Below are 13,397 nucleotides of genomic sequence, written 5' to 3'. Positions count from 1 at the left end.
GGGGGGGGGGACACAGTGCGTCTCCTGTCAGGACAACAGAACAATAGCCAATAATAAAAGTCTATTCATTATTATTAATAATAATAATAATAATAAAAACTGTCAGGTTCAGGTGGAACTTTTCATAAACTTCAGTCAGAACGAGGAAAAAACGTCACTTTTCTGAAACCAAATCAGTTTCAAGTCGTTTTCTGAAAACTGTGAAGGTGAAACTTCCTAAAACGTTGTTGTCGTCATGGAAACGGTCCCAGTGTTGTTATTCAAATTAAACTTTTATTTTGAAGTCGTGCTGCTTGTTGAACTGATTCCCTGGTTCAGTGTCTGATCGTTGACCTTTGACCTTCTGCATGACCATTAACAACTGGTACTGGACCCTACGGCGCACTGACGCAGCAGTGTGTGTGTGTGTGTGTGTGTGTGTGTGTGTGTGTGTGTGTGTGTGTGTGTGTGTGTGTGTGTGTGTGTGTGTGTGTGTGTGTTGGCTGTAACTCAACCCGAACATGGGAAGCTCCTCCAACATCTGACAACCATTACCACTATCAACACACACACACACACACACACACACACACACACACACACACACACACACACACACACACACACACACACACACACACACACACACACACTGGACCTCTCTGGGTTTTCTGAGTCATGGATCAACATGCGGGGCGCTGAGTCAGCTCTTTCCCTCCTCCCTCCCTCCTCCTCCCTTCATCCTCCCTCTCTCCTCCCTCCTCCATCCTCCCTCCCTCCCTCCTCCCTTCATCCTCCCTCTCTCCTCCCTCCCTCCCTCTCTCCTCCCTCCCTCCATCCTCCCTCCCTCCCTCCTCCCTTCATCCTCCCTCCCTCCCTCCTCCCTCCATCCTCCCTCTCTCCTCCCTCCCTCCATCCTCCCTCCATCCTCCCTCCCTCTCTCCTCCCTCCTCCATCCTCCCTCTCTCCTCCCTCCCTTCATCCTCCCTCTCTCCTCCTCCCTCCATCCTCCCTCCTCCCTCCTCCCTTCATCCTCCTCCCTCCCTCCTCCCTTCATCCTCCTCCCTCCCTCCTCCCTTCATCCTCCCTCCCTCCCTCCTCCCTCCATCCTCCCTCTCTCCTCCCTCCCTCCATCCTCCCTCCATCCTCCCTCCCTCTCTCCTCCCTCCCTCCATCCTCCCTCTCTCCTCCCTCCTTCATCCTCCCTCCATCCTCCCTCTCTCCTCCCTCCTCCCTCCATCCTCCCTCTCTCCTCCCTCCCTCCATCCTCCCTCTCTCCTCCCTTCATCCTCCCTCCATCCTCCCTCCATCCTCCCTCCCTCCATCCTCCCTCTCTCCTCCCTCCTCCCTCCCTCCTCCCTCCTCTGGTTGTTTCCTCTGGTTCTCATGATTTCATCTCTCATGTGTTTGTTTCTCTTGACGTAAACATTTTCTCATCGCTGGCATGAGAACCTCATCTGCTCTCGCTCAGGGAACACATCTTGTTCTCCTTCCTCTCCTCTCCTTTCCTTTCCTTCCCTCTCCTCTCCTTTCCTTTCCTTCCCTCTCCTCTCCTCTCTTCCTCTGCTTTCCTCCTCTCCTCTCCTCATCTCCTTTCCTTTCCTTTCTTTCCCTCTCCTCTCCTTTCCTTCCCTCTCCTCTTCTCTCCTTTCCTTTCCTCTTCTCTCCTTTCTTTTCCTTTCCTTTCATCTCCTTTTCTTTCCTCTCCTCTCCTTTCCTTTCCTCTCCTCTCCTTTCCTCTCCTTTCCTTTCCTCTCCTTTCTTTTCTTTTCCTTTCCTCTCCTTTCCTTTCCTCTCCTTTCCTCTCCTCTCCTTTCCTTTCCTCTCCTTTCCTCTCCTTTCCTTTCCTCTCCTTTCTTTTCCTTTCCTCTCCTCTCCTTTCCTTTCCTCTCCTTTCCTCTCCTCTCCTTTCCTTTCCTCTCCTTTCCTCTCCTTACTTTTCCTTTCCTCTCCTCTCCTTTCCTTTCCTCTCCTTTCTTTTCCTTTCCTCTCCTCTCCTTTCCTTTCCTCTCCTTTCCTCTCCTTACTTTTCCTTTCCTCTCCTCTCCTTTCCTTTCCTTTCCTTTCCTTTTTACACAGGCTTTAGTAAACTATAGATTTTACTTACCATATTCCATTCATCTTAATAAATCTTTCACCTTATTTATTAGACTTTTTATGTTTTTACATTCTTTGCTCTTAATTTTGTTTTTATTTCTTTTATCAATATATTTTGTTGTTTTTTGTCAAGCTTTTCTGTATTTCCTTAATTTATTTAATTTATTTATAAACACTGTGAATTGCCCTGTTTGACTGGTGTTCTATAGATAACCTTGCCTTGCCTTGCCTAGCCTTGCCTTGCCTTGCCTTGCCTAGCCTAGCCTTGCCTTGCCTTGCCTTGCCTTGCCTATCATTAAAGTGAAGCCAGTGTGTCCCCCTCCAGCCCTCCTCTGCAGATATTTGTGCTTATTCTGTGTCTTTTGTGTATTTTTGTGATTATATAGTGTCTGTTATTTTATCCCATTGTGCTTTTATTTTGTGTCTCTTTGAGGTTATTTTATGTATCTCTATGCTTTTATTTTGTGTCTCTTTGAGGTAATTCTATGTCTCTCTATGCTTTTATTTTGTGTCTCTTTGAGGTAATTCTATGTCTCTCTATGCTTTTATTTTGTGTCTCTTTGAGGTTATTTTATGTATCTCTATGCTTTTATTTTGTGTCTCTTTGAGGTTATTCTATGTCTCTCTATGCTTTTATTTTGTGTCTCTTTGAGGTTATTCTATGTCTCTCTATGCTTTTATTTTGTGTCTCTTTGAGGTTATTCTATGTCTCTCTATGCTTTTATTTTGTGTCTCTTTGAGGTTATTTTATGTATCTCTATGCTTTTATTTTGTGTCTCTTTGAGGTTATTTTATGTATCTCTATGCTTTTATTTTGTGTCTCTTTGAGGTTATTTTATGTATCTCTATGCTTTTATTTTGTGTCTCTTTGAGGTTATTCTATGTCTCTCTATGCTTTTATTTTGTGTCTCTTTGAGGCTTTTTATGTCTCTCTATGCTTTTATTTTGTGTCTCTTTGAGGTTATTCTATGTCTCTCTCTATGCTTTTATTTTGCTGTCTTTTGACTTTTGTCTTTGTCTCGTGTTTGCTGATGGTTGTTTTATTTATTATTTGCTGCTTTAAGTCTCGTCACAATCATTTATTGTCTTTCAGTTTATTTTCCCTGGAACTGGAACTCCTGTCTTATTTCAGCCTGCAGTGACGTGGCGCCCTCTAGTGGCGCTCAGAGAAATTACATCTCCTCAACAGGTTTTCCTCATTTTGGATCCACGTTTTTGGAATTATTATTGTTTTTATCACACTTTATTTTGTCTTTATAAAAAAAAAACCTCATGATGTGAATGTGACGAGTCTTCAGACATTTAAATGAGGAATTCAGTGATTTCATGAATTAAAAACCTCCATGAAGCCGTAAAGGAGGGTTTTATTGTGATAAGGTGTTTTATTGTGATAAGGTGTCTCGTGGCTGCGTCTTTGTTCCAGAGTCCAGGTGAGACTCGGAGGAGCTCAGGTGTCGGGTTCCTCTCCTCCAGCAGGGGGTCCTGGTCTGCAGTCCTGGTCTGACCCGGACCAGGGTCAGTCTGCAGGACGGAGGAGGACCATGCTGAAGGCAGGACTGTGCTCCTCCTCCTCCTCCTCCTCCTCCTCCTCCTCCTTCCTCCCCTCTGGTCTCCAGAGTTTAAAGGACCAGTGAAGGAGAAACGAGGCCGACGACGGAACAAACGTATGATTTCACTTGTTTTCACTGCAAAGAGCTGCTGGTTCAATTCTATTATTGCTGGTTCAATTCTATTATTGCTGGTTCAATTCTATTATTGCTGGTTCAATTCTATTATTGCTGGTTCAATTCTATTATTGCTGGTTCAATTCTATTATTGCTGGTTCAATTCTACTATTGCTGGTTAAACTCTATTATTGCTGGTTAAATTCTATTATTGCTGGTTAAACTCTATTATTGCTGGTTAAATTCTATTATTGCTGGTTAAACTCTATTATTGCTGGTTAAATTCTATTATTGCTGGTTAAACTCTATTATTGCTGGTTAAATTCTATTATTGCTGGTTAAACTCTATTATTGCTGGTTAAACTCTATTATTGCTGGTAAATTCTATTATTGCAGCTAAACGTGTATTATTGTTGGTTAAATTCTATTATTGTGGTAAATTCTATTATTGTGGTAAATTCTATTATTGCTGGTAAATTCTATTATTGCAGCTAAGCGTGTATTATTGTTGGTTAAATTCTATTATTGTGGTAAATTCTATTATTGCTGGTAAATTCTATTATTGCAGCTAAACGTGTATTATTGTTGGTTAAATTCTATTATTGTGGTAAATTCTATTATTGTGGTAAATTCTATTATTGCTGGTAAATTCTATTATTGCAGCTAAACGTGTATTATTGTTGGTTAAATTCTATTATTGTGGTAAATTCTATTATTGTGGTAAATTCTATTATTGTGGTAAATTCTATTATTGTGGTAAATTCTATTATTGCAGCTAAACGTGTATTATTGTTGGTTAAATTCTATTATTGTGGTAAATTCTATTATTGCTGGTTAAATTATATTATTGCTGGTTCAATTCTACTATGTCTAGTTCAATTCTATTATTGCTGGTAAACTTATATTATTATTGGTAAATTCTATTATTGCTGGTTCAATTCTACTATTGCTGGTTAAATTCTATTATTGCTGGTAAAACTATTATTGCTGGTTAAATTCTACTATTGCTATTAATTCTACTATTGCTATTAATTCTACTATTGCTGGTTAAACTCTATTATTGCTGGTTAAACTCTATTATTGCTGGTTAAACTCTATTATTGCTGGTTAAACTCTATTATTGCTGGTTAAACTCTATTATTGCTGGTTCAATTCTACTATTGCTGGTTAAATTCTACTATTGCTATTAATTCTACTATTGCTGGTTAAATTCTATTATTGCTGGTAAAATTCTATTATTGCTGGTAAATTTTAATTAATACATGGATTAATTAATACATTAATTTATTAACAAATTAATGAATTGATTAATTAATTTGTTTGTTTGTTTTTGCCCCCCTGTCCTGTAAACACCCCGGTGCTCCGTGATTTCCGGTCTACTGAGAAATCTAAAAGGAATTCAAAAGAAATGTCGGAGTTACATGATGCACCTGAACGCATCACCAACTATCTGGCGTGAAGCTCGTTAACCCTTAAAGAGCTGGAAGGTTCAAAGCATGTAAAAAAAAAAAAAAGAATAAAAAAGTAGTGGCTAATCATCGGGGAAGTACAGGAAGTTTTTAGTTTTGATCTGCGCTGTTACTTTTATGGTTTTTATTCCATTTATATTAAACAGTTTTTAATTATTGAATTATCTTGCTCCTTCTGCTGAGAGCTGCTATTCTCCATTCCGTTGTGCTCCCGCGCTACGACGACAATAAAAGTATTTCTGATTCTTCTTACTTACATTTTTTAACCGTACCCGTCTGTTCCGGGCGTGCAGGCCGCCGGCGCCGCCGCCATGCAGTCCCTGACGGAGGAGATCCAGAGCTTCTCCCGGACCCGGCTGAGGAAGCAGTGCACCCGGGTGACGTCGCTCAGCGGCCGGCGCATCGTGGAGACCTGGAAGGGTTCCACCATCACGGTGGTGGAGGAGCCGCTGCCGCCAGAGAGCATGCTGGGATACGTCCCGGACACTTCCTGGGATCTGCAGGTCGGCGCCGTCAAGCCCTTCCTGCTGCTCGGTGAGTCGCTAAAGGCCTGGTAGTGGACAGAGTGGGGGGTACCTACGTAGCATTAGCACTGTACCTAGCATTAGCACTGTACGGAGCATTATCACTGTATGTAGCATTAGCATTAGCAACAAATGGTGTGATTAGCATTGTAGCGCTAAATAACTTGACTGTTTTGTTCTTATTTCTTCTCTGCGTCATCGGTTCATAAATCTGTTTCTCTCAAGAAGCGTTAACATCAGATTATAGAGCATCTTCCTCCTCTAACACCAGATTATAGAGCATCTTCCTCCTCTAACACCAGATTATAGAGCATCTTCCTCCTCTAACACCAGATTATAGAGCATCTTCCTCCTCTAACACCAGATTATAGAGCATCTTCCTCCTCTAACACCAGATTATAGAGCATCTTCCTCCTCTAACACCAGATTATAGAGCATCTTCCTCCTCTAACACCAGATTATAGAGCATCTACCTCCTCTAACACCAGATTATAGAGCATCTTCCACCTCTAACACCAGATTATAGAGCATCTTCCGCCTCTAACATCAGATTATAGAGCATCTTCATCCTCTAACATCAGATAATAGAGCATCTTCCTCCTCTAACACCAGATTATAGAGCATCTTCCTCCTCTAACACCAGATTATAGAGCATCTTCCTCCTCTAACACCAGATTATAGAGCAGCTTCCGCCTCTAACATCAGATTATAGAGCATCTTCCTCCTCTAACACCAGATTATAGAGCATCTTCATCCTCTATCCAGATTATAGAGCATCTTCCTCCTCTAGCACCAGATTATAGAGCATCTTCCTCCTCTATCCAGATTATAGAGCATCTTCCTCCGCTAACATCAGATTATAGAGCATCTTCCTCCTCTAACACCAGATTATAGAGCAGCTTCCGCCTCTAACATCAGATTATAGAGCATCTTCCTCCTCTAACACCAGATTATAGAGCATCTTCATCCTCTATCCAGATTATAGAGCATCTTCCTCCTCTATCCAGATTATAGAGCATCTTCCTCCTCTAATCCAGATTATAGAGCATCTTCCTCCTCTCAGGTCAGGGTTAAGGGCAGTACTGTGTGAAATTGTCTTGAAGAGAATTGCTGCTTGAATTCAGCTGATCCCAGCACGCATGACAAATTCTCGGTTCTAGATTCTGGGATCTAGATTGTAGGTTCTAGACTCATTTCTAGAACCAGTATTGTCCTCATGGTTGTCAGGCTGTCCAGGATGTCCTCATTCATTGGGGGACGTCGGCATCTGATAAGGCGAGTAACTGGAGCTGTGCTGCCGGGGGGGTGATGGGGGGGGGGGTGAGGGGGTGTTGTGACCCATCAGGCCTGGCTGATTCACCGCCAGATCAACCCCGTGACCTGAGGAGGACCCTGAATCTACCCCCCCCCCCCTCTACCCCCCCCCCCCCCCCCCGGTGACCCTGGACAGTGGAAACACGAATCGCGACACAATCATGTAATTATCCTGCCGCGTCTCGTTTCGTGTCCACAGGTTCTCAAGACGCTGCTCACGACTTCAGCACTCTGAGGAAACTGAAGGTGAGGTTCTTTAACCTGAGCAGACGGGGCCAGATGGTTCTTCAGATGGTTCTCCTGACGGTTCTACTGACGGTTCTCCTGACGCTTCTCCTGACGGTTCTCCTGACGCTTCTCCTGATGGTTCTACTGACGCTTCTACTGACGGTTCTCCTGATGCTTCTCCTGACATTTCTCCTGACGGTTCTACTGACGGTTCTCCAGATGCTTCTCCTGCCGGTTCTCCAGGAAGACGATGGAGAACATGAGCTCCATTGAGTTCCAGTGATGTTCAATAAGTCCAAATCGTTTAAAGCTTATTTCCTTTGTGAGGAGTTTTTTTAATACCTGACTTTCTTTCAAGTCAAACTACTTTGATCTGGATACAAAGGAGGATGGATGGATGGATGGTTTGTTGAGGGATGGATGACTTTGCATTACAGCTTTCGTCATCCTCAGTGTTTGACGTTGTTTATCAGTAAACGAAATTACAACTAAAAATCTCCCGATACTTTCGAAATCCGAACGTCTTCCTGCCGGCAGCTTCCTGAACCGTCAGAGTTCCGGACTGAATACCGTTTTCCCAAACGTGGAGCGTAAAAAAATCTGGTGACGCCCGCCCCCCCCCCGACCAGTACAAGCACTACTCTGTAGCCTCCTGCTCGATACGCATCTTGAGCCGCTGTCGTCCCCGCCAGGTGTCCCACATCCTGAACGTGGCCTTCGGCGTGGAGAACGTCTTTCCCGACCTCTTCGTCTACAAGACCGTCAGCATCCTGGACCTGCCCGACGCCGACCTGCTGCCTCACATCCAGGACTGCTGCGACTTCATCCAGCAGGCTCGCCGCGAGGTAACGCCCTTCAGCGCCGGAGAGGTCGTGAGGTTAGCATGTAGCATGTAGCATTCCCGAACGCGTCCAGAAGGACCTGCCGACGCCACGACGTCTACAAACGGAAACCCTTTGTAGGGTTCCTGTGGTCCGTTTGCACCACGTTTACAAGCGAAGACAAAGGAAAAGGTTCGTGGCGTTTTGGGCGTCAGTTTACAAAACAACGGTGCCCCGAGCCACTGGAAACGCAACTTTTTGAAAACGCTACGGCTCCGTCTCCATTGGAAACGGGTGAAAACACGACTTATCTGAAACGCCGCGACTGGTCCTGGTCACCACTGGTCGCAGTAACTAGTCCTTCTGCACATGCTCAGTAGAGCCAATCAGAACACGACTCCCAGTTTATATTCTCCAAGACTTGGTACTTTTATTTTGACAGTCACCATAATAACAATCCAACTTGGTACTTTTATTTTGACAGTCACTGTTATAACAATCCAGCTTGGTGGTTTTATTTTGACAGTCACCATAATAACAATGCAACTTGGTACTTTTACTTTTGACAGTCACCATTATAGCAATCCAATTTGGCAATTTTATTTTGACAGTTACCATTATAACAATCCAGCTTGGTGGTTTTATTTTGACAGTCACCGGAATAACAATCCAGCTTAGTGGTTTTATTTTGACAGTCACCGTAATAACAATCCAACGTGGTGGTTTTATTTTGACAGTCACCGTAATAACAATCCAGCTTAGTGGTTTTATTTTGACAGTCACCGTAATAACAATCCAACGTGGTGGTTTTATTTTGACAGTCACCATAATAACAATCCAGCTTGGTGGTTTTATTTTGACAGTCACCGTAATAACAATCCAACGTGGTGGTTTTATTTTGACAGTCACCGTAATAACAATCCAACGTGGTGATTTTATTTTGACAGTCACCGTAACAACAATCCAACGTGGTGGTTTTATTTTGACAGTCACCGTAATAACAATCCAACGTGGTGGTTTTATTTTGACAGTCACCGTAATAACAATCCAACGTGGTGGTTTTATTTTGACAGTCACCGTAATAACAATCCAACGTGGTGGTTTTATTTTGACAGTCACTGTAATAACAATCCAACGTGGTGGTTTTATTTTGACAGTCACTGTTATAACAATCCAGCTTGGTGGTTTTATTTTGACAGTCACCATTACAACAATCCAGCTTGGTGGTTTTATTTTGACAGTCACCATTATAACAATCCAGCTTGGTGGTTTTATTTTGACAGTCACCATTATAACAATCCAGCTTGGTGGTTTTATTTTGACAGTCACCGTAATAACAATCCAGCTTAGTGGTTTTATTTTGACAGTCACCATAATAACAATGCAACTTGGTACTTTTATTTTGACAGTTACCATTATAACAATCCAATTTGGCAATTTTATTTTGACAGTTACCATTATAACAATCCAGCTTGGTGGTTTTATTTTGACAGTCACCGTAATAACAATCCAACGTGGTGGTTTTATTTTGACAGTCACCGTAATAACAATCCAGCTTGGTGGTTTTATTTTGACAGTCACCGTAATAACAATCCAACGTGGTGGTTTTATTTTGACAGTCACCATTATAACAATCCAGCTTGGTGGTTTTATTTTGACAGTCACCATAATAACAATGCAACTTGGTACTTTTATTTTGACAGTTACCATTATAACAATCCAGCTTGGTGGTTTTATTTTGACAGTCACCATAATAACAATGCAACTTGGTACTTTTATTTTGACAGTTACCATTATAACAATCCAATTTGGCAATTTTATTTTGACAGTTACCATTACAACAATCCAGCTTGGTGGTTTTATTTTGACAGTCACCGTAATAACAATCCAGCTTAGTGGTTTTATTTTGACAGTCACCATAATAACAATGCAACTTGGTACTTTTATTTTGACAGTTACCATTATAACAATCCAATTTGGCAATTTTATTTTGACAGTTACCATTATAACAATCCAGCTTGGTGGTTTTATTTTGACAGTCACCGTAATAACAATCCAGCTTGGTGGTTTTATTTTGACAGTCACTGTAGTAATAATCCAGCTTGGTCGTCTGCCCACTAGTGTGTGTGTGGTTTCACTACAAAAACGAACAACAGCCCCCACTAGTGGCCTGGGATGCTCACTACATTGCTTTCAGTGTTTTCAAAAAGTTACGCTGTTCCTGACGGGATGAATGTATTAAATTATTCTATTGAAGTTAATATTCATAAAGACTCACGAGGAGCCTGAATGTGGATTAATCAGTTTCAATAAACGAGCGAACAGACGAATAGAAGTTTCACACTTTGGCTACTTTCACTCCGTCTTCCTCCTCTGAACCACTCAGAGATTATCTTCCTCACACTCCTCTTGTTTCCTCTCCTCGTTCCCTCTCCTTCTTTTCTCCCGCTCGCTTTTGAATAATAGATGTTTAGTTTAGTTCATGTTTTATTAAACTGCAAACAGATCGGATCTCAGTGTCATACAAGCTTTTAGCAGCGAAACCCGGGCCTCACCTTAACATGACACACACACACACACACACACACACACACACACACACACACACACACACACACACACACACACACACACACACACACACACACACAGTCGGTCATTAGGGAGTCATTAAAGGTGTTTGATTACAGGAAGTGTGTGTGTGCACTCATTATAATAAATGTGGTAATTCCAGCCTCCATAATGATGCTTTTACGTAGAAATGCGAGGTCAGATTACCCAGAAGGCCATCTGGCTGGAGGCGACCATCAGATATCGGCGCCCTCGTGACACCGACACGGTCGGCATCGTGTGGCGGCGGCACAGAAACACCGACTGCTGCTCCGTTCAGGGTAGAAATATATTCAGATACTACTTTATTGAAGGACGAGTACGAGTACTAGCCTTTAGCTACTTGCTGATACCAGGTGCCGGTATGAGTACTTATGAAATGCTATTAGCGCCACGCCACCTCCAGCAGCCTCGCAGTCTAATGTAGCATAGCATCTCATCGCGCTGCTACTGGAGACTCCAGACCGAACGGCTGGTCATGAGAGTATCTGTTACTTTAATCATGTTAGCATGTAGCATGTAGCATTGCTGGTGTGTGAGCCTGAAAGTCTTTAGCATGTAGCATGGCTGGTGTGCGAGCCTGAAACTCTATAGCATATAGCATGTAGCATTGCTGGTGTGCAAGCCTGAAACTCTTTAGCATATAGCATGTAGCATTGCTGGTGTGCAAGCCTGAAAGTCTTTAGCATGTAGCATGGAGCATTGCTGGTGTGCAAGCCTGAAAGTCTTTAGCATGTAGCGTGGAGCATCACTGGTGTGTGAGCCTGAAACTCTTTAGCATGTAGCATGGAGAATCACTGGTGCGTGAGCCTGAAAGTCTTTAGCATTTAGCATGTAGCATTGCTGGTGTGCGAGCCTGAAAGTCTTTAGCATGTAGCATGGAGCATTGCTGGTGTGTGAGCCTGAAACTCGTTAGCATGTAGCATGTAGCTTGGAGTTGTAGAGTTACGTTAATCAGACTGCTGTTCCGGTGAAGAAGTTGCTGGTGATGAAGTAGTTGGTGATGAAGTTGCTGGTTATAAAGTTGCTGGTGATGAAGTTGCTGGTGACAAAGTTGCTGGTGATGAAGTTGCTGGAGATGAAGTTGCTGGAGATGAAGTTGCTGGTGATGAAGTAGTTAGTGATGAAGTTGCTGGTGACAAAGTTTCTGGTGATGAAGTTGCTGGTTATAAAGTTGCTGGTGACAAAGTTTCTGGTGATGAAGTTGCTGGTGATGAAGTTGCTGGTGATAAAGTTGCTGGTGTAGAACTATGTTTCTCCACCTCTTGATGTTTTGTCAGAACAGGATTCACGTCCCGTCTTACTTCTGAAATTCTTCACAAGTACGAGTACTCCATGGTATCGTATTGGTGTGTGTGTGACAGCTGATGACATGGCTCGGGGGGGGTGGGGGGTGGAGGGGGGGGGGGGGGGTGGGGGGTGGAGGGGGGGATGTAGGACAGTGTGAAGCTTCCATGTGAAGGAAGAAGCAGGTTGTAACGGAGACGCTAAACTGGCCGGGGTCATAAACAAGACGTCGATCAGCTCACCGGCCGGTGGCGTGAAACAGAAGCCGGATCAGGTGACGGCCTGAGAAGCTCCATGCTGCTGGTCTGCAGCGCCGCCCAGTGGCCACAGAGACGCACTGCAGGCTTGAGGTCTTCGTCAGCGTCAAATCCAACATGTCTTCTCTGTTGTCTCTTTGAAAAGTTCCACGTTGGGACCGGGCTTGATGCTGAATAGGGAGCTACACCACTGTGTGAAACACTGAGCAGGGAGCGTCTCCATGGCAACAGATCTCCTTTGATCTCCTCCATGAGGAGCCTCTCTCATCCGCTTTGTAGGGATTTTTTTTTTGCCGTTTTTGGGGATTTTATTCGTGAATATTTAACCGTTAACATCCCAAAGCGAGATCACTTGTGACTGACATACTAATTTTAGGCTTGTTTTTTAAAAGACATTATGTCTCCCTAATTTCTACTTAGTCTTCATGATTCTTGTTTGTAACATACAGAGGACAACAGAGAAGACGAAGTACTTTGTTCTCTTCAGGCAAAACGGTTTTTACAACATACCGTTGACGCGTTTCCACGGTGTTCTTCTGTCTTCATGAGAAAGAACACTGTCGAAAGTACGTTAAAACTTGTTTGGACGGTGTTCTGTCGTCTCCATTAGAACCGTCATCTGAGATGACGTTCGGTAGTCTTCAGCCGATGGACTTCCTGTCTTTGTCCGAATTCTGTCAGGACTGGTCAAAGGCTTGTTGTATGTTGACGTTTCAAACACTCTTGTCTCCTCCTAGAACGGCATCGTCTTGGTCCACTGCAACACCGGCGTGTCTCGAGCCCCCGCCGTGGTCATCGGCTACCTGATGTCATGTGACGGACAGTCCTTCAAGGACGCCCTCTCATTGGTCCAGTCGGCTCGTCCTGCCTCCTCGCCCAACCCGGGCTTCATGGAGCAACTGAGCAACTTCCAATCTTCAACCGTCAACGGCTCCAAACACTGAAGGGAGGGAAACGAGCACCGTCTGGCGGTTTAGAGACCTGAAGACTGTCCAACGGTTTAGAGACCCTATAAACCGTTGGACAGTCTTCAGGTTTAGAAACCCGAAGACTGTCCAACGGTTTAGAAACCCGAAGACTGTCCATCGGTTTAGAAACCTGAAGACTGTCCATCGGTTTAGAAACCCGAAGACTGTCCAACGGTTTA

General features: G+C 43.6%; 1 protein-coding gene across 1 annotated transcript; it reads left to right on the top strand.

The window, feature by feature from the left end:
* Positions 1-5,520: 5,520 nt before the first annotated feature.
* On the top strand, positions 5,521-13,194 carry dusp19a (dual specificity phosphatase 19a; the record flags this gene model as incomplete). Its single annotated transcript, XM_080498097.1, has 4 exons — positions 5,521-5,743; positions 7,247-7,293; positions 7,968-8,120; positions 12,988-13,194. The coding sequence occupies 4 exons, from the start codon at positions 5,521-5,523 to the stop codon at positions 13,192-13,194; spliced, it is 630 nt and encodes a 209-aa protein (XP_080354223.1).
* Between the last annotated feature and the right edge of the window lie 203 nt (positions 13,195-13,397).

This window comes from Blennius ocellaris (assembly GCF_963422515.1).
Source record: "Blennius ocellaris genome assembly, chromosome: 6".
Classification (NCBI taxonomy): domain Eukaryota; kingdom Metazoa; phylum Chordata; class Actinopteri; order Blenniiformes; family Blenniidae; genus Blennius; species Blennius ocellaris.
The sequence above is the reverse complement of the archived record's forward strand: the minus strand, read 5'-3'. Positions and strand labels throughout refer to the sequence as shown.